The 19,991-nt window shown below is 45.7% G+C and overlaps 2 protein-coding genes and 1 long non-coding RNA gene across 5 annotated transcripts in view; 2 read left to right on the top strand and 1 right to left on the bottom strand.

The window, feature by feature from the left end:
* The window catches only part of LOC126996131 (uncharacterized), a 40,837-nt gene that overhangs the window by 430 nt on the left and 20,416 nt on the right, over window positions 1–19,991 (bottom strand). Inside the window, exons 1-2 of one of the 3 annotated variants that reach the window (XR_007750995.1) lie at window positions 3,415–3,508; window positions 1,158–1,254 (exon numbers count right to left, since the gene is read on the bottom strand). This is a non-coding gene — a long non-coding RNA (uncharacterized LOC126996131). Of the gene's footprint in view, window positions 1–1,157; window positions 1,255–3,351; window positions 3,375–3,414; window positions 3,509–19,991 lie in introns of those variants that run through there. The other 2 variants (XR_007750997.1, XR_007750996.1) reach the window with 2 other exon arrangements.
* Window positions 8,584–19,991, top strand: part of LOC126996129 (guanine nucleotide-binding protein G(s) subunit alpha-like) — a 23,027-nt gene continuing 11,619 nt past the window's right edge. The window contains exons 1-5 of the mRNA XM_050856336.1: window positions 8,584–9,054; window positions 12,032–12,104; window positions 12,771–12,936; window positions 13,665–13,762; window positions 14,905–14,959. Coding sequence (XP_050712293.1) covers window positions 8,925–9,054; window positions 12,032–12,104; window positions 12,771–12,936; window positions 13,665–13,762; window positions 14,905–14,959 — 522 coding nt within the window. The 5' untranslated portion in view covers window positions 8,584–8,924. The remainder of the gene's footprint in view (window positions 9,055–12,031; window positions 12,105–12,770; window positions 12,937–13,664; window positions 13,763–14,904; window positions 14,960–19,991) is intronic.
* LOC126996128 (uncharacterized) lies at window positions 15,445–17,280 on the top strand. Its single transcript, XM_050856335.1, has 2 exons — window positions 15,445–16,327; window positions 16,382–17,280. Exons 1-2 carry the CDS (start codon window positions 15,482–15,484, stop codon window positions 16,880–16,882), a joined length of 1,347 nt encoding a protein of 448 aa, XP_050712292.1. The 5' UTR covers window positions 15,445–15,481; the 3' UTR covers window positions 16,883–17,280.

Raw genomic sequence — 19,991 nt, 5'->3', positions numbered from 1 at the left:
TTCACCCATGTCATATGTTCAAATCATCTCTGAGCACCACTTAAAACTAATCCAGTTATTTTAGATAAGGATCTTAAAAATAGCACCCACAGGAACCTCTCAGAACAACCCCTGGCCTACCAACTTCCTACAATACTTTACCATTTCACCTGTGATCTCCCCATGACACTCCCTCCCTCAATCCTGCTCTGTACTCTTTCATTCTTTCGATTTGCATCACATGCCCAAACCATCTCCATGCATCACATTCCACTCATTTCAACCAATCCACACCCTTTGCCATTGCACCCATCCCACCTCTTCATATACACTCGTTGCTTTCTCCATCACATCCTGACACCACAACCATCCCTCAATACTTAGATGTTGCAACAGCCTTTTCCTTAGTGTAAAATCTATCCTCATCACACCCACCCACAGGAACATTAACACACCAGTACCTAGCATACTTATCAATCTAACACACCCACCAACAGGAACATTAACAAATCAGTCCTTAGCACACTTATTAATCTAACATACCCACCCACAGGAACATTAACTCATCAATCCCTAGCGTACTCATTAATCTATTTTATTTGCGGTCTCCCCCTGCCACCCCCCCTCTCTCAATCCTGCTCATAACTTCACAATTTAGTCACTCGTTCATACCCGTTCCCATGTCCATCTCTCAACACTACACTCCACCCTTTCAATCAATCCACACCTTATACTGTTACTTCCATGCCAATTCTCATGTATGCATCGCTACCTCCATCTTATCCTGAAACCACATGCACCTCCTACATCTCATTTCCACTGCAATTATTAGTGACTGCTGTTCTACATCTCTCATCCTCAGCTCTGATACATATGACAGTTGGGAGAATAATTAAACTTCTTACACTATGCACACCATAACTTTCGTAAATCAAAATCAACCATCATCTGCCTGTCCCCAAGTACATTAGCTCCGTTTCTTAATCTTTTAAGTATCATACACTTGTTCTCTACTCAAAACTGTATAGCCTCCCAAGCAAAAACCAAGACATCTGCTCTATATTAAGTTTGTAATGTCCCCATTTGAGTCATTATAAGCTATTAGCCCTGGAAAAAATATCCATAGCAGTATAACTACATTAAACTCCCATTGCCAACAACTGGATTTTGCACACTACCGCCACAGCAGCATGAAGAGAACGAGAAGTAGCACCATCAGACTGCCAGAGGATGGAAGGCTTGATGGACAACTGCCAGCTGGTGAAATTGCCCCACCTGAGGAATATCAGAATTCGTATTTAAACAGTGATCTGTATGAAATATAACAGGTTACAATAATGAGCTCAAATTTCCTAGTTCTATTTTTTTTTTTTTTTTTTTTTTTTTTTTTTTTTTTTGACAAAACACCCATGGCAACAAGACAAGCAAGTAGCCTCCAAAGACACATCAAACTACCTTGTTTTCAAATTTAGCATCCTGAACTTTCATGCACTTCATCTAGACTTATTCAAACTGCATGCTGTAACTGCCCACCATTGTACCATTCCTGAGCAAGTGACAACCACATGTAGCCATGGCCTACTATGAGTCAATAGATGGTCTATCAAACTTTTCAGTGAAAGTCACCTGGCATTCACCATGGAATCTAGGAAGTGTAGACTAGAGACAGGGAAATGATAATTTAAAAACTGCTGCACTAAACTGGTTAAATCTCACCCACCGCTACAAGCTGACTTATACGAGTCCTCGCCCAATGGCCTAAGACTACCCATTGCTATCCTGAAGAGTGAGGACCATGGACCTATCAACCCAGATTTTAGTTTAGTCGCGCTTTTTACCATTTCTACCCTCTTGGAATGGGTCTTCCCCCTCCACTCTCCCATTGCATATTAGCCCGTGCCCTTGTTAGTATAAATATTCCAACAACAAATTTCAACTTCCCCTCCACAAGACTCGTGCCCCCATGGAAATTACTAACGCCCCCCTAATTTTTTTTTAGGTTTCCACCTATGTTGGTAGGTTTTCTTGATGGGTCCTGATGGTCGGTCCCAGCTCGTGGCTCAGGCAAGTGTGTTGCTTTAACATGCTGCCCCCCTCGTAGCTCATCATTGGCCTATTATTAAAGAGAATCTACAGTCCAGGTTGATGGGTGGTCTTCTGGGCATCATGTGGGTAGTCTTAGGCCACTCAGTGGGACAAATATCCCAGCTTGTGCCACCGGGCGGGCCGCGAAGACGCGGCGCCGTCGCGCTAACCACTTGGCCACAGGCACTCAATTTAAGAATCACTGCCTAGTACAACTCTAGACTGGAGTAAAGGCGAGTTCCCGGGGGAGCAGCATGAGCCAAGCACTGTAAAACTAGCCAGTGGGCTAAAGTTACTCAGTATCACTTATTGCCACCGTACGTCATAAAATGTATATCCTGTCTCACAATTCATCTACGGGGCCAAAATACGTCTACAATGCCAAAATAGTTATCATTTGGTCCATTACACACTTTATATATAGCCTACCTAGCTGTAACCTGTGACGCAAAGACTGACAACAAAGTTACGTTCTCATAGGCAAAGGAGTTCGCTGCTTCGGTTTCGCGAGTTCGAAGGTTCACGGTTCAAGAGGCGAGTAAGGATGACAAACCAACGAAAACTTGCACGACCATAATATTTACGCAATGGGAATGGGAGTATTAGTGCTTGTGTAAATATTATGGTCGTGTAAGTTTTCGGGGGTTTATTGTCATCCTTACTCGCCTCGTGAACCGTGAACCTTCGAACTCGTGAAACCGATCGAAGCAGCGAACTCCTTTGCCTATGAAGACTTAACTTTGTTGTCACTATTTTTTTAGGGCAGAAATGGGAACTTTGTTGTCACTATTTTTTTAGGGCAGAAATGGGTAAAGATCGTTATAAGTGCGTGGTTAAGGATGTCCGGTTTAAGGTACTGAATGGTACGTAGTTGTTTGGCAATAGTATGTAACGATCTTTACTCATTTATACCAAAGAAAAATAGTGACAAATCGAAAGCCCTTCCTATATAGTGCTTCCTTCCTTCACGACTTCCATCCCTTGCACACCTCAACTCTGGTATTAGAATCATACGTGTGGGCAAGAGAAAGAAAATATGACACTTATCTTTCTACGCGCGTTTAAGGAAAAAAAAAAAGGTCGAATATCTTTCTACGCGCGTGTAGGGGAAAAAAAAGTTCTGGGGTTATTTTTTTCTGCGTTCCTATCCCACCACGGAACACCTTATACCTGCCTAACCAACACCCACACCACCGCTTCAACACCAGCAACACGCCCATGCAGACGCACTCGATCAGCGGCCTGCCTCAATACCAAGGATGCTGGAGTGTGCCTGAACCTCAATACCTCTCGCTCAACACTCCCCGAACACTTCACCGCCACAAGTACCGCCAGGACAAAAGCACTCACCGAAGTTTGCTGACGACGCTGGATTACCCCAAAGGAATGGCCGCGGCGCTACCCTCTTCCTGCCAAGTCTGCTGGTGGGGAAGGGTAGTTCATCTGGCTGCCGCTACGATATCAGCGCCACAAACCACCACAGTGAACCCTCCGCTCGTTACGCACTTTTCCCTTTAATCTGTAGTATTTCCTTCTATTGATCACCTTCCAAATAACCAATGATTCGTCAACCTGTATGTAACCTAGCTAGCTGTGATGAAAAGAATGGCAAGGCAGATCGAGGTAATGGTCTTGATATGCAAATGAGTTCGCTGCTTCGGGTTTTCGACTCCAGCGCTTCAGGGTTTATGAGGAGGGAAGGGATGAGTTATATATAGCCTTGTTAAATTCTCTATGTTATATCAGTACAATGAATTAATTATTGACGCCAGTGCCACATAGGAAGTATACGTATACCTATATTCCCTTCCTGAATGCCTGTACACGCACGAAGTAAAAAAAGAAAAAAAAAAAAAAAAGTATGACATGCAGAACCTTTGACCTTCACAGATATGATTCCGACAAGTAATTCACTCACAGCGCACTTCACTTAATTATGCACTTTCCCTCAAGGCGTTAATCACTCTAATTATTCAAGTTGATGTTTCTTGAAATGATATATAGATAATGCCACCATCAACAGCTTACACACACACACACACACACACACACACACACACACACACACACACACACTACCCGATCGAATGGGAATTAACTTGCGATAACATATTGAAGGAATTCTAATAAAATCTCGATATCAAGAGCGGCGACCTTTCCAGCGATGAGAGAGAGAGAGAGAGAGAGAGAGAGAGAGAGAGAGAGAGAGAGAGAGAGAGAGAGAGAGAGAGAGAGGGTGGAGTGGAAAGAGAGGAAAGGAAAGAGGAGGCAAAGAGAGAAAGGGAGGAGAGTGGAATGGAGAGAGATAAAAAATGGAAACGGGAGGAGACAAAAATAAAAAAAAAAAGGGGGGGAGGTTACAGGAGGGAAAGGGAAATAAAAAGCGAAAACGGAAGAGGGAAAGGGAGATTTTTATTCGCGTGAGAGTGGCGGAGAATGTATGGCAACGGTAGTGAAGAGGAGGAGGAGGAAGAGATCGAGGAGGAGGAGAGGGGGAAAGAGAGAGAGAGAGAGAGCGAGGAAGAGAGGGAACTTGCATTTTTAATGGAGAGGGAAGAAAGAGACGAAGGGAGGCGAATGATAGAAGGAAAATGAGGAGACGGGAAGTGCCAGGGGGTGTGGCGAGGAGGAGGAGGAGGAGGAGGAGAAGGAAGAGGGGGCGGAGGGAGGTATGACAGAGGAGGAGGGGGGTGAGGGAGAGGAAGGCTGGAGTGGTATATGAGTAGGGTGGGAGGGTGAGAGGAGGAGGACGGTGGGAAGAAGGGAGGACTGGAGGGATGACAGGAGGAGGAAGAGAGGAGGAGGAGGAGGAGGGCGTTGCAGCAGTGGAGGTGACAAGCAGTGTGAGCGAGGAGAGCGTCTTGGAGGGAAGGACAGTCAGTCGTGAGGGGAACTGAGTCCTCCCACACGAAAACACACACACACACACACACACACGTGAGAAGTAACACCCCACCAACGAACATAAAAGGAAAAAAAGTGGTTGATAAAAGAGTAAAAATAAAAGATGGAAACGATAATACACGTTGAAAGCTTAGTAAAGAAGAAGAAGCAACAGGATATCAGTGTTTGACGTGTTTTAGTGACATTCGAGAGCGTGGCGTAAGGTTGTAATGGAAAAACAAACCTTCATAGATTGGATAACTAGATAACTGGCGTACGTGAGTGACTGAACTGACTGTGACATTGCTACCACAGTCCCCTTGCCCCAACACATCACCACCTAACTGGAAACTGACTTGACTGGCGTGTGTGTGCGAGTGTTGAAGTGCTGTGGGGTTGGTGTTACACTCTTTTAGTATACCAAAAACACACCTGAATCAAGTTACGAGAGTGCGAACGTAAAGTGTAGTATTAGTGTGTGTTTTCTACCTTCTTGCGCCATAAAACACCTTCGTTATGTATCTTTACGTATGTGAGAAAGAAAAAGAACGAGAGTAAATTGTGGAGTATAGTTGCAATTTCCTTCCTCTAGCGCTGCAAAACATATAACCGTACATAGCTACACCTACTATCCATATCAGACCCTATGACATACCGTTTTTCGCAAATATCTTTCAAACGAAGACTCGGATCAGCATGGGACTTTGGCACAGATTGTTTCACACACTCCGCTAATTTTTGACGCTCTTGTGCAATGCCAGATGCGGTTAATTATGGCGTTTACTCTTGACTGTGATGGCAAAACCTACGTGAGCCACTTACACATTGAAACATCCCTCCCTCCTTCTCCCCCGCACTCTCTCCCACCGCCCTCTTTCTCCCCCTCCCCCTCCCTCCCCTCCCCCCCCTCTCTCTCTCTCTCTCGGTATACATGCGATGTGAAGCGTTGCACACATATGACTTGTCTATAATGGCGGATAACTCGAAAGTATATGCTAAGTATGGTAGGGTGTTTTATGCACACGACCTTAATTCCTGCTCCAGCGTAACTGGATGTTGCTTAAGTGCTGTGTGAGGTTTGTTTGGCAATTATACAACCATTGAAAGTTGTACGAGTATATGACCCTCCTTCCCACAGGTTACGTTGAGCGTATGATGGGATGAAGCACGTAGCTGACGCTTGATCATTTATAGGAAATCGCGTAAGAGACGGAAAGGAATAACGGTGGAATTGAAGCGGGAATTCATTGCAGAGTAAAAACGTGAAACGAAATTGGAGAAATATATGAATAATTTATTCTGATGTTAGGAAAAGACTGCCATACGATATGTGTTCATGTAGATATGTTAAAAAGTCATAGCAAACAAAAATAGATAGCGAGTATATGATGGGTGGATTAATAATGTAAATAACTGACCACATAGGGTATGTTACTTCAACATTCATCACCATCGACAAACAGGTCATCCTCGTCATCACTGTTGATGCTGATGAAGACGGGATATAATTTCTATTTATCTGCCATTAATTCAAGTCGTACGTGTGCATAGATTCATATCTCGTTTACAGCACAAGTGTTTGAGAGAGAGAGAGAGAGAGAGAGAGAGAGAGAGAGAGAGAGAGAGAGAGAGAGAGAGAGAGAGAGAGAGAGAGAGAGAGAGAAGGGGGTGGATGGGGGAGAGGGGAGGTATGGGGGAGAAAGAGGGCGGGGGGAGAGAGTGCGGGGGAGAAGGAGGGAGGGAAAGGGAGGGATAGGAGTAGGGGAAGCCAGGGGTGGAGGTAGGTGGTGGATACACGTCACAAACACGTCACGCCTCACCTGTTCGAATGTGTAAGTGGCTCACGCAGGTTTTGCCATCACAGTCAAGAGTAAACGCCATAATTAACCGCATCTGGCATTGCACAATAGCGTCAAAAATTAGCGGAGTGTGTGAAACAATCTGTGCCAAAGCCCCATGCTGATCCGAGTCTTCGTTTGAAAGAAATTTGCGAAAAACGGTATGTCATAGTGTCTGATATGGATAGTAATCAACACACAGACACATGATTTATCTTCACGTGTGTGCAAGGAAGTAAGGGATTAAGGGATGAGGTTACAGTGTTATCTATCTGCGTGTGTGTAAAAGGAAAAAAAAAAGTTCTGGTCTTAAAGTTATCTACGTGAAACAAGCTTCTGGTATTACTTTACGTGTGTGCAAGAGAGGAGTGTGTTATCTTTCTACATGTGTGTAAGAAAAAACTGTTATGGTGTTAGTTATTTACATGTTATAGTTACCTACGTGAAAAAAGCTTCGGGTATTACTTATCCATTTGTGTGCAAGAGGGGAAGGAATTAAATCGTGATCAGTGTTATCTTTCTTCAAGTGTGTAAGAAAAAAAAAGTTCTGGTGGGGGAAAGTTGGAAAGTTTTATTTAGTCGGCGCAACATCTGTGGAGGGGGAATAAATTATAGAAGAAGGCTCTGGAGACGGGACACAACCCCCGATTAATACCTGGTACCCATTCACTGCTGGGTGGACAGAGGCGTATAGGGTATCGGAAAAGCCACCCAAATTTTTCCACTCCGTCTGGTGGAAAAAAAAAACCATCTGGTATTATAATCATCTACGTGTGTGAGCAAGAGAGAGAGAGACTAAAATCATGACGTTACAGATGTATTCTCCTACGCGTGTGTAATACAAAAAAAAAAAAAACTGCTTTGGTGTTAGTTTTCCCTCCGTTCCTATCCCACCCCGGCACACCTTACCTTCTTACCTGCCTAACCAAACCATACCTGTCGACGAGTCTAAGCTAAGGTATTATATTTCCTGCTTACCCTAGACTCGCGGCACACACACGACACCCTCGAACCTACCTTAGAGCGTGTATGAGGACGAGACAGAGAGAAAAGGAATAAAAAGTGAGGTAATGTGATGTGAGGAAGAGTGTGAAATAAGTGTGTATGAGAGAAACAGACATAAGGAACATACACTCACAAACACGACACACAAGGCACACATATAAGACCCCATACCTACCTTAGAGGGTGTGCGAGAACGAGACAGAGAGAGGGAGAAAGCAGCGATGTAATGTGCTGTGAGGAAGAGAGTGAGAAAGTACGAGTGAGTGTGTAAGAAGGAGCAAACTGTGAGCTAATGTGACGTGAGAAAGAGTGAGAAAGAGTGAGAAAGAGACAGATAGAAGAAAAAACAGTGATATAACTTGACCTGAGAAAAAGTACGTGAGAAAGAATGAGAAAGAGAGTGTGAGAAGAGAGATAGAAGGAGCAAATTATAACATATTAAACGTGATTTGAGGAAGAGTGTGTGAGAATGAGAGTGAGAAAGAGAGTGTGAGAAAGACAAAAGAGATAAGGAACAAAGTGACATAATGTGATTTAAGAAAGTGTGTGAGAATGAGAGTGAGAAAAAGAGAGTGAGAGACAGAAGAGAGAAGGAACAAAAACTGACATAACGTGGTCTGAGAAAGTGTGTGAGAGAGAGACTGAGAAAGAGTGCGTGAGAAACAGAAAGAAAGAAGGAGCAAACTGTGACATAGCGTGATCAGAGAAAGGGTGTGGGAATTAAAAGGGAATGAGAAAGAGAAAGAAAGAAGGAACAAACAGTCTTATAACCTGTCTCTCCCTACACACAAGACGCCTTCAAACCTTTCTAGATCGGGTAAAAAAGAGACGGGAGAGAGAAGGAAGGAACAGACATAACGTGATCTGAGAAACAGTGAGTGGTAAACAGATAGAACAAACAGTGACATCATCATAACAGTGACTCCCCCTACACACAAGACTCCTTCAAAAAAAAATAGTGTAAGAGACAAGAGAGAGAAGGAACAGTGACGTAACGTGAGCCTATCTTCCCCCTACGTCACAACACGCTCTATTATCTTAACCTTATCGGCGTCGCGGTATTAGTGGGGCTTAGCGTTAATCCCTCCTCCCCCTAGCGGCACAAAACACCCTGAGCCACCACCCTCCAGCTCCATGGCGCTCCCTGATCCCATGATGGTCTTGTGCGGGGTGGATCCAGAACGGCGCGCGAGCAAGGAGTTGGAAAAGAAAATCTCGCTATGGATGAAGGAGTACAACAAGGCGATCAAGATCCTGCTCCTGGGTGCGTTGTTTGTTGTGCTTTGTTGTGTTGCGCTGGGGGCGGTGGATGGAGTGTTTTTTGGGGTGTTTTGTGTTGTGTGGTGAAGTGGTTGTGTTGGTGGAAAGCGTTTAGTGTGTTGGGGTTACTTTGTGTTGTGCTGTGTTGTGTTGCGCTGGGGGCGGTGGATGGAGTGTTTTTTGGGGGTGTTTTGTGTTGTGTGGTGAAGTGGTTGTGTTGGTGTTGGTGGAAAGCGTTTAGTGTGTTGGGGTGACTTTGTGTTGTGGTGTGTTCGTATGGAAGGTAAGTGTTCTTTTTGAGTTGGGTTACATTATGTTCTGCGGTGTTGCGTTGTGTGCGTGGAAAGTGTGGCGCTGTGTTGTGTTATGCTTCGGCTTTGTGATTTATTGCTCTCTCTCTCTCTCTCTCTCTCTCTCTCTCTCTCTCTCTCTCTCTCTCTCTCTCTCTCTCTCTCTCTCTCTCTCTCTCTCTCTCTCTCCGAAAAAAATATATGTGTTATTTACTCGCCTTTCCACCCATATCGAGAATGAGTCGTGACACACAAGGAATGAGTCAATCCTCTTTTCCCTCCTCCTCCTCCTCTTCCTCCGTCACCACCTCCCGTTTCTCTCCTTACCCTTCCTTCACTCCTGTTGTCTCTTTCTTCCTCCTCCTCCTCCTCCTCCTCCTCCCCCTCCACCGCCTACTCCAATGCCTCCTACTGTTTCTCTCCTTACCCTTCCACTTCTCTTGTCTCTTTCCTCCTCCTCCACCACCTCCTCCTCCACCGCTGCCGCCTACACCGATGCCTCCTCCTGGTTCTCTCCCTCCACTTTCCCTTCTCTTTCCGCCTCCTCCACCTCCTCCTCTTCCACAACCGCCTACTCCTGCTGGTTCTCTTCTTGCCCCTTCCTCTTCTCTTTCCTCCTCCTCCAGTGCATCCTCCTCCTCCTCCTCCTCCCCAAACACTTGACAGCGGGAACATCTGGGTTGTCAACACTCGCCCCGCGTCTTTCCTCTCCTCTCTCTGTTTTGTCTCCTCTCTCTCTCTCTCTCTCTCTCTCTCTCTCTCTCTCTCTCTCTCTCTCTCTCTCTCCTTCGCCTCCTTCCTCCTATATTGATTGTGCCGGGACGATCGATAGGCCAATCTATTTAACAATCAAGTCTTTTTTTTTCTTTCCGTGCGGCCGAAACAACTTGGCGAGACTGAGGAGGCGAAAATGAGCTATCATCATCATCATCATCATCATCATCAGGGTCATTATCAGCTGTTGCCAGTTGTGTGTTAGTGAGATGACAGTGTTAGGTGTTGTTGTTGTTGTTGCTCTTGTTGTTGTTGTTGTTGTTGTTGTTGTTGTTGTTGTCGTTGTTGCTGTTTTTGTTTTTGTTATCATTATTATTATTATTACTATTACTACTGGTACTGATGCGACTACTACTACTACTACTACTACTACTACTACCACTACCACTATTACTACTACTACTACTACTGCTACTACTACTTCTACTACTACTACTACTTCTACTACTACTACTACTACTACTACTCAGGTCCACAGGCGATCAATTCGTGTACGACCCAAATATTTTCATGTTAAAGAAGAACAAATAACAAAACCCGGAGCGCTGGGGAATAACCTCACAATAAAATATTCCGAATTAAAAAAAAATAAGTAAGAGGATTTATGCACGTAAAACTACTTAAATATATTCTTTTTTTTCTTTCTATCTTTGCCATAAAAAAAACACGGCACACAATATAAAGAAAAAAGAAAAGAAAAAAAGGACGATCGCAAGAAATAAGAACCCAAAGAATACACATGTCAAATGCACACACACACACACACACACACACACACAGAGAGAGAGAGAGAGAGAGAGAGAGAGAGAGAGAGAGAGAGAGAGAGAGAGAGAGAGAGAGAGAGGGCCACAATGCATCGCTCGTCGCCTCCGCCAGACAGTTTTCCGGAATTCATCGTCGGGGCGCGAGTGACGTCAGGCGAGATAAAGACAGCGTCGTGTGGCGGTGACAAACTTAATAAAACACACTGTAGAGATTGATGGGCCGTGGGAGGCGTGGTGCTCTCTCTCTCTCTCTCTCTCTCTCTCTCTCTCTCTCTCTTGTATTGGTAGTAGTCGTATTTATCTCTTCAATCACTTGTTTATTTATTCAATCGCGAACAAAATCAGAGTAGAAATATTTTGCCGCATAATTTTTTGCTCTATCTATAATTGTTCCTTCATCCTTGAGTTAATTTTACCGTCCGCTCTGCTGTTTACCCGATGGTCTATTTTTGTTGGTCTGTTTTTTTTGCATGGCTCTCCTATCGTGCATGACGCTGCTCAAACGATTTATGTCTTCCCTGTGTGTGTGAGTGTGTGTGTGTGTGTGTGTGTGTGTGATGAGGTTCCTAGTTGGGATGTAGACTAAAGGGTTTTATGCTAAGTTAGGATAAAAAGTGCAGACGGAAGGATATCGAGAAAGGATGAAGGATGTGTGAAGGATTGAGCTTCCCATGGCAAATATATACGAACAAGGACCTTAACTTAGGCTAAAAGACACAAAATGAAGGATACCAGTGAAGGATGAAAATTATGAGTGTTTTAATCTTGAGTTCCTAGTGAAGAGATGTAGGATAAAATACCTTAATATTGTGTTAGGCTAAAAGGCAGAGATTCCGGGGTATACCAGTGAATTTTTCTACTGGTGAGGTTCCTATGATTACGTAGGAAAACAGGACCTTCATTTAGGGTTGAGGGCACAGACTGAAGGATATAAGTGTATTTTACTGGTGAGGTTCCTATGATTACGTAGGAAAACAGGACCTTCAGTTAGGGTTAAGGGAACATAATGAAGGATATAAGTATATTTTACTGGTGAGGTTCCTATGATTACGTAGGAAAACAGGGCCTTCAGTTAGGGTTAAGGGCACATAATGAAGGATACCGGTTAAGGATATGCGTGTGTTCGTTCATGACCTGGTGCTGATTCCTACAGGAGCGGGGGAGTCCGGCAAGACCACCATCATTAAGCAGATGAAGATCCTGCACATCAACGGCTTCTCCAAGGAGTAAGACGAATCCTATATCCTTCCCTTCCCTCCCTCTTCCCTCCTTTCCTCCCTCCTCTCTGCCTTTTCTTCCTCTTTGATGGTATTTTTCCCTCCATGCCCATTCTCCTATTTTTCTTCCCTCCCTCTCTCCCTCCTACACTTCCCTCCTGCCACTCTCCTTCTTATCCTACTCCTTCTCCTTCATCTCTTTATTCCCTTCATTTCTTTCTTTGATGATGGGTCTTTTCCCTCCCCTTCCGCTCTCCCCCTTTCCTGCCTCTCTCCCTTCTACTCTACCTCCCTCCCTCCCTCTCTATTTCCTTCATTCCTTTGATGTTCTCGATAGTTGTTGATACTCTCTCCCTCTCTCGTTGTCTCTCTCTTTCCTTCCCCCTCTCCCCTCTCCTATACTTTTTTGTGTGTATACATAGGCTGTGTACTGATTGTAATATAAGGTTTTCTCTACTACTACTACTACTACTACTACTACAAGAACAAGCACTACAACTACACCACCTTAACTACAACCATCACCAACCACCAATCCACATCACCACCATATATAACCACAACACCATCACCACCACCACCACCACCACACCACAACCACTACCACAAGCACCATCCCAACCCACCACCACCACCTCCACCTCTCACCCACAACCATCATCACCACCACCACAGAGAGAAAGAGGAGAAGAAACAGGACATCCGCAGCAACGTTCTGGAGGGCATCACCACCCTGACGAGGCAGCTGGATATCTTGGACGTGGATCTGGGCAACCCGGAGAACCAGGACGCGAAGGACTACATACTGGCCATCAACACCGAGGACTTCACCTTTTCGCAGGTACGTGATGAAAGGGCTGAAGGGACTGGGAGTGAGAGGGAAAGGTCACAGGGAACGAGGAAGAGATATATGATGGTTCAAGGGAAGGAAGAAGAGGTAGAAGATACAGAAGAAGGGAATGAAGAGACTAGGAGTGTGAAAAGAATGTAAAGGGATAGATAATGCGGTGGAAGAAGTTAAAATGGATACAGTGAACGATGAATGGGTGTGTGATAGGTCAAAGGGAGGAAGGAGGAGGTAGATGAAGAGGTAGAGGATGCTGAAGAAGGGGATGAAAGAACTAAGGGTGACTGAGAAGGGACTGTAAAAGGGATATGAGAGTGAAAGAAGATGAAAGAGTTAGGGAATGAAGAAGGGAAGGGATCTGTGATGACTAACTAAAAGGAAAGAGAAAAATGAAGTAGCTGTAAGAGGGAAGAAAGGGAACGAGATAAAGTAATGATATAATAAACAGCAGAAGGAGTTAGCAGGGTGAATGACAAGAGGAATCCGTTACTACAAACACACACTAAAAAAAAAAAAAAAATCTACACTCTAACGTACTTAATACTTTAATTAAAAACAAGCTTAGTCTAATAACTAATACCATTCGTGTCCACAAACTAACGTACACAGCTTGCACACATGTACGACTTTAACCAATCATAATGTACACACACACGTCAATACTCACACACATGTACGTATTTTCACCCCTCCCTCCCCCCTCCCTTCTTCTTCACCTACAGGAGTTTTACACGTACACGGAGAGGCTGTGGCGGGACTCTGGCATACAAAAAGTGTTCAGCCTGCAGCACAAATTCCAGCTCATCGACTGTATCAAATAGTGAGTGTTGTGTGTGTGTATGTGTGTGTGTGTGTGTGTGTGTGTGTGTGTGAGTGGGTGGGTGGATGTGTGTGACCTTGAGACGCTGAGAGAGAGAGAGAGAGAGAGAGAGAGAGAGAGAGAGAGAGAGAGAGAGAGAGAGAGAGAGAGAGAGAGAGAGAGAGAGAGAGAGAGATTATTAATTTAGGGATAACACTTAGCCGTTTTTGACTGGTGCGAGACAGCTGACTTGAGCGGTGAGATAATGGCAGAGAGAGAGAGAGAGAGAGAGAGAGAGAGAGAGAGAGAGAGAGAGAGAGAGAGAGAGAGAGAGAGAGAGAGAGTCAGGAAATTAGAGGAGGGGCGTTGATTGGGGGAAGCTCAGGGAGGCACGTTGGGTAAACACTATTTTTTGAGTGACGTGAGACGGAGGAGCAAAGATGAAGCAATAAAAATAATGAAAGAAATGGCATTGCGGTGAGTCAGGGTGTGTGGGAGGCCCCAATCCATCCACGCCACGGCAGTTTGCTCAGCCATTAGCTTATTAAACCCTCAAAGGACTTAAAAGGAATTAGGAAACTGGGGAACTTTGAAAACGGGTCTTATGTAGGGGGCAGCACTGGTCTCATTTGCCCTTCCCTTTGGCGCTGGGGAGTTTTAATCAATAGTTCCTACCCAAGCTCATTCCAGTGCCGTCCAACTAACCAATGCAAGAATTATAGATCATCTTCATTGTTTCACCTCATTCAGTGGTAAAGACTGGCCTTGTTGTTTTGGATACTTTTGTGCTTCTATGACAAACAGTTTCAAGAGGAGAGTATTTAGACACCTCTGAACTAAGCTTTATGATTTTTCTCTTTTCTTGTAGTTTATTTGACAACTTTATTTTGATTTTAGTTTATTCAATATTTCATTTGTCTTTTTACGAGCTTTTTCTTTATTCTTTAACCTTCTCGTGCAGTTTAATTTACGATTTTAGTTTTGTTTAGTTTATTTTAGTTCTATTTTTTTATTTCTACGGCCATTTTCTTTATTTTTCTAGCTTTCAAACTGTTATTTCTCACCTTAAGAAGTCAAGTTAACTAATTAGTGGGTAGCGAGATAAGAGGAGCTCCACCCTCACCAATGAACCCTTACATCATGCTCTTATCTCCCCACGTCAGCTTTCTGGACAAAGTGGCGGAGGTACGACGACCTGATTACGAACCAACCGTGCAGGTAAGCTTGTCCCCGACTCACCTGCCGGATGTTAGTTACCTGAGACGCTTGTGTTCCCCCTCTCTGTTCCTGCTACTGATGCTACTTTGTTTTCTCTCTCAGCTGTGCGTGTAGGGGAGGAGGAGGAGGAGGAGGATCTGGTGGTGGTAGAAGTAGTAGTAGTAATAGTAACAGTTACAGTAGTAGTAGTAGTAGTAGTAGTAATAACAGAAACAAAAATAATGGTTGTATAATTCTTTTGGGGAGCTACCTACACAAATCCCTAAACGAGGACACCTGGTCAGAAAGGATTTTTCTTCTTCTTCTCTCTCTCTCTCTCTCTCTCTCTCTCTCTCTCTCAAACACACACACACACACACACACACACACACACACACACACATAATGCAGTTGCTTGTGTCCGTCAAACAATGCTGTAAACTGAGCCTTGGCAGCAGTGCGGGAAGGGTCTGCCCTTCACGGGGCGCCGGCCGCCACCATCTCACTCTGTCGTAACTGCCGCCGCCTCGTTCACCGTGACTTATGTCAAACATTGATAATAAAATGTACACAAAAACAGTGAGCAAAGACAAAATCCGGCGCATCGTGTACGGCACCTGCGTCGTGCTGGCCGCCGACGGCGGCGCCAGCGGCGGGGCGCGGCCCCGCAAGGTGACCATCACCCTCCTCCGGCGTCGGGGGTGCTGGCGAGCCCTCAGCTCGCGGAGGGTGGCCGTCTTCGCCTTCCCGGAGGCGTGCGGCCCCTTCTCCGTCCCTGCCCCGCTGGACCTGGAGTACCTCTTCAGGTGCAGCGGCAAGGCAGACGCCGGAGCCATGCAGATCAAGATCTGCGTGGCGTACTACTGCCGCGGTGCCCCTCGCAAGGCCCGCGTTAGCCTGGAGGAGTTCATGGAGCCGCTGCTGGATGGAGGCCGACCTGGCAGTTTCTACCTGTATATCTACGAAGACAAGGTCGCCCTCCAGCAGGCAAGCCAACAGTTCCAGGCTCTTCCCACGGCATGGCCACTGGAACAGAAACCCGGCAAGGGAAAGAAGGCCATGTGTAACGAAGGACACACTGACAATGACGACACCTACACTGAATGGAAGGCTTACCTGGAAAAGGTGTTTTCGATGGATGATGATGATGAAGAAAGCACCGACAATAATGACGACACCTACAGTGAATGGAAGACTTACCTGGAAAAGGTGTTCTCAGTGGAAAGTGATGAAGCAAACACCGACAACGATGATGACACCAACACTGAATGGAAGGTTCCCACGGGAAAAGTGTTTGCGGTGGAAAATAACGAACTTGACGATGCGGTTCACGAGGTTGTGGAAGCTTCTGATATGGATAACACTGCAGCACACGAGGAGGTCCACGAGGTTGGGGAAGTCTCTAATATGGATGGCACTGATGCACACGAGGCGGTCCACGAGCTGGGGCAAGCCTCTGGTGGCACTGCCGCTAAAAAGGAGGCTCCCGAGCTGCACCCCGAGCTGGAGCAAGCCTCTGGTGGCACTGCCGCTGAAGAGGAGCCCCCCGAGCTACACCCCGAGCTGGGGGAAGCCTCTGGTGGCACTGCCGCAGAGGAGGAGGCCCGCGAGCTGGGGGAAGGCTGTCAGAGCGGGAAAAGTGCCACAGACAGGGGAGTTTCCCGTCAAGACGAGGCCCCTTCACCAGTGCCCGACTCTGCCGCCACCGCCACAGCTTCCCACGCCTACCGAAGCCTCACCGTGGCTCAGAGGTTCATCGCCCGTCTCGCAGGCCCCAGTGACCGCCAGCTGGAGGACCTGCAGCGGAGCCACGGCGTCAGCATCGTGCGGGTCAGGCGAACCCTGCACATCAAGGGCCACAGGGACGCCGTCCTGCAGTGCCACAGCCACGTGCGCGATGTGATCGCTGAGTGGCGGAGGCGCGAGGCCGCCGAGGCTCAGTAAGCGGCCCACAGACATGCCTGTGACCCGTGACGGCCTCGTCACCACCGTGTTTCTTAGCATTTCTTAGCATTTCTTATCATTCCTCTCAATCTAGATATTGTGCTGTTGTTCTTGTTTTGTCATTGTTGTTGTTGTTGCTGTTGCTGTTCCTGTACCCACCTCCCCATCAAGATAACGGTAAATCACTCGGTTCTGTTGAGTCATCGTGATCCGGTTCCGAGTTTCGGGTCAAGGCGCTGAACTGAACTGAACTCAGACCCCGGGAACCCGAACCAGGGACGGGTCACGACAAGGGAGGAGCAAGGCGCTGAACGGAGCGGCTCAGATCCCAGGGACTAATAAGGGAAGAAGCTTTGACAGACTTACAGCCAACATCAAAAGTTATCTCATATTTCTCTGCAAGTTAATCAATAAAATTAATTTTGACAGCCGTAACTAAGGAGAGAGAGAGAGAGAGAGAGAGAGAGAATAAAAAGGGCGTATTTTTAGCACTAACAAGTTCCCCTTTTGGCAATTAATCTATCAATCCATCTTTTTTATGTTTCTCTGTGCCTACTTACATATAATATTGTCTGCCTGTCTGTGTCCGTCCCAACTACATCTGTTCTCCCTTTCTCTCCATTACTTCTTCCATCTTTTTTTTTTTTTTTTGGTGGGGCCTGATGTCGGCCCAGCCCGTTATGGTGCAGGCAAGTGTTTATAGTGGCGCTCGGCTCATGGTGACCCCCGAGCTCATCTTTGAGTCTCTTTCGAGAGAGAATCGAGAGTCCGGGTCGACAGGTGGTCTTCAGGACAGCATGTGGGTAGTTTTAGGCCACTCGGCCGTGACTGGGAAATCCCAACTGTGGCGGAGGGAGGGCACGCTAACCATGTGCACTCGGTCACCGCCTCTATCCATGTAGGCCATCCCTCCTACTCATCCGTTGTCTTTCCCTACATTCACCCTGCCATTATCACATGCATCAATCCGTCGTTCTCTTTTTCCTTTTATGTGTTACTTCTTTTTTTTTTTCTTCTTCTTCTTCATCTTCTTCTCATGGTTGGGTTCATAGCGAGGAACTTTGTGTAAGACGCTGGGAGTGATGCTGTTCTTGTATAACTCGTTGGTGAGGCCCCACCTGGAATACGCAGTAGCACATTTCTGGTTCCTTACTTAAAAGGACATCGAAATGCAGAAGAGAATACAGCGACGCGCCACGAAAATAATGCCGTCATTGAGGACTCAGCCTTATAAAGAACGACTCAAGCGATTCAATCGCTTTACGTTGGAATTGAAACGACTGCAGGGAGACCTGATCCAAATACTTGAACAAATTCAGTAATGTTGATCATTCTAAGCTCTTCACGCCTCAAACTAACCCAAGGAAAGGAAACAACGGTCAAACAATTACTGCGAAGCGATTTAGTACAGATGTCAGCAGGAGTTATTTTTCGAAGAGTCGTCCGCCACTGAAACAGCCTTCCTGCAGAAGTAGTTAGTGCGGAAACAATCAATTCCTTTATATCGTAATGACCGTCACTTTGCTGCGTCAAGGGTTAACTGACCGCAACCGCGTACGTCCAGAAGCGCTCTGATCTTCCCGCAGGCCACCCAAGTGGCTGAGGAACCGATTAAATCACTAAAGCAGACAGTCTCGTAATGAGCCAACAGGCTTTCTGCTGTTTGCTCGTCCCTGTTTCCATGTTTCCTCCTCCTGCTTCTCTTCTTCCCTCTTGTTCGCTTCATCTCCCTCTACCTCACCTCTCACACATCTCTACCCCCTCCTTCCCCCTCTTATCTATTCTAATCTCGGTTTTTCTTCACTGATCACGCTCTCTCTCTCTCTCTCTCTCTCTCTCTCTCTCTCTGTGCTACATCGTTAAATTCTATATAAATCTGTATCTATTAAATCTCGCTGTGTAATTACGAACATAACGCTTCGTCATGATTCCTTTGCTTGTGTGTGTGTGTGTGTGTGTGTGTGTGTGTGTGTGTGTGTGTGTGTGTGTGTGTGTGTATTTTCTTTATTGGGCTACTTGTATTTTTCTTTCATTAACTTGTATATCCTCCACGGCTAGAGACGGAACACGCATTTCTCTTGTACCGTGAAAACTTAAGAAATAAACCTGTAATTTGAGGCGTGCTTTCCTTTTCATTTATGAGTACGATTACTTGCACTAATTTATATATTCGAATATTTACGCCCACTTCCTCTGCTTCGATAACACACATATATCCTTGCTTAACTGTTCCTCTTTTATACGCCTTCTGTTAACTGACTTTCCACGCTGTAACACATGGCAATATCATTTTACTATCGCCTATACTAAAATCTGATTCTATCTATATTGTACCTATTGCTGCGGGGTCTGTAATCTCTTCTATCATTTCTCTCACGCCTTTGTGCACACTTTCAATTATCGAAGTCTGCCCTCTCGGCCCCCCCCCCCCCCCCCACCCCGGTATTCTCAGACGCTCCCACCTCTCACATCAACCATTTCCGGAGAGCGAAAAGGAGATTAATCGCGTTCTGAAGAGTGTTTTTTTTTTTACTTTCATGGTACAGAAGCCTCATCACACTACCACCAGGGTCATAAAACTACCCACCCGTCCCTACGCAAACCTTATCAAATGTGTGTGCTTGGAAGTGAAAATGTTTATGTATATGACTCGTATATTACTCAACTCTCCCCTCCTTCCGTCCCTTTTTCTCTCCCTTCAACAGGACATCCTACCCACACCATTTCTACGGAAGTCTTATCAAGTGTATGTGCTTGGGTGACGAAATGTTTAAAAATATGACTCGTGCGTTACTGAACTCTCCTCTCCGTCCTTCTCTTTTCTCTCCCTTCAACAGGACATCCTACCCACACCTTTTCTACGGAAGTCTTATCAAGTGTATGTGCTTGGGTGACGAAATGTTTAAAAATATGACTCGTGCGTTACTGAACTCTCCTCTCCGTCCTTCTCTTTTCTCTCCCTTCAACAGGACATCCTACGCACACCATTTCTACGGAAGTCTTATCAAGTGTATGTGCTTGGGGGCCGAACTGTTTAAAAATATGACTCGTGCGTTACTGAACTCTCCTCTCGCTTCCCATCTTTGTCTCCCCAACAGGACATCCTACC

Source organism: Eriocheir sinensis, chromosome 9 (genome assembly GCF_024679095.1).
Source record: "Eriocheir sinensis breed Jianghai 21 chromosome 9, ASM2467909v1, whole genome shotgun sequence".
Classification (NCBI taxonomy): Eukaryota; Metazoa; Arthropoda; class Malacostraca; order Decapoda; family Varunidae; genus Eriocheir; species Eriocheir sinensis.
The sequence above is the reverse complement of the archived record's forward strand: the minus strand, read 5'-3'. Positions and strand labels throughout refer to the sequence as shown.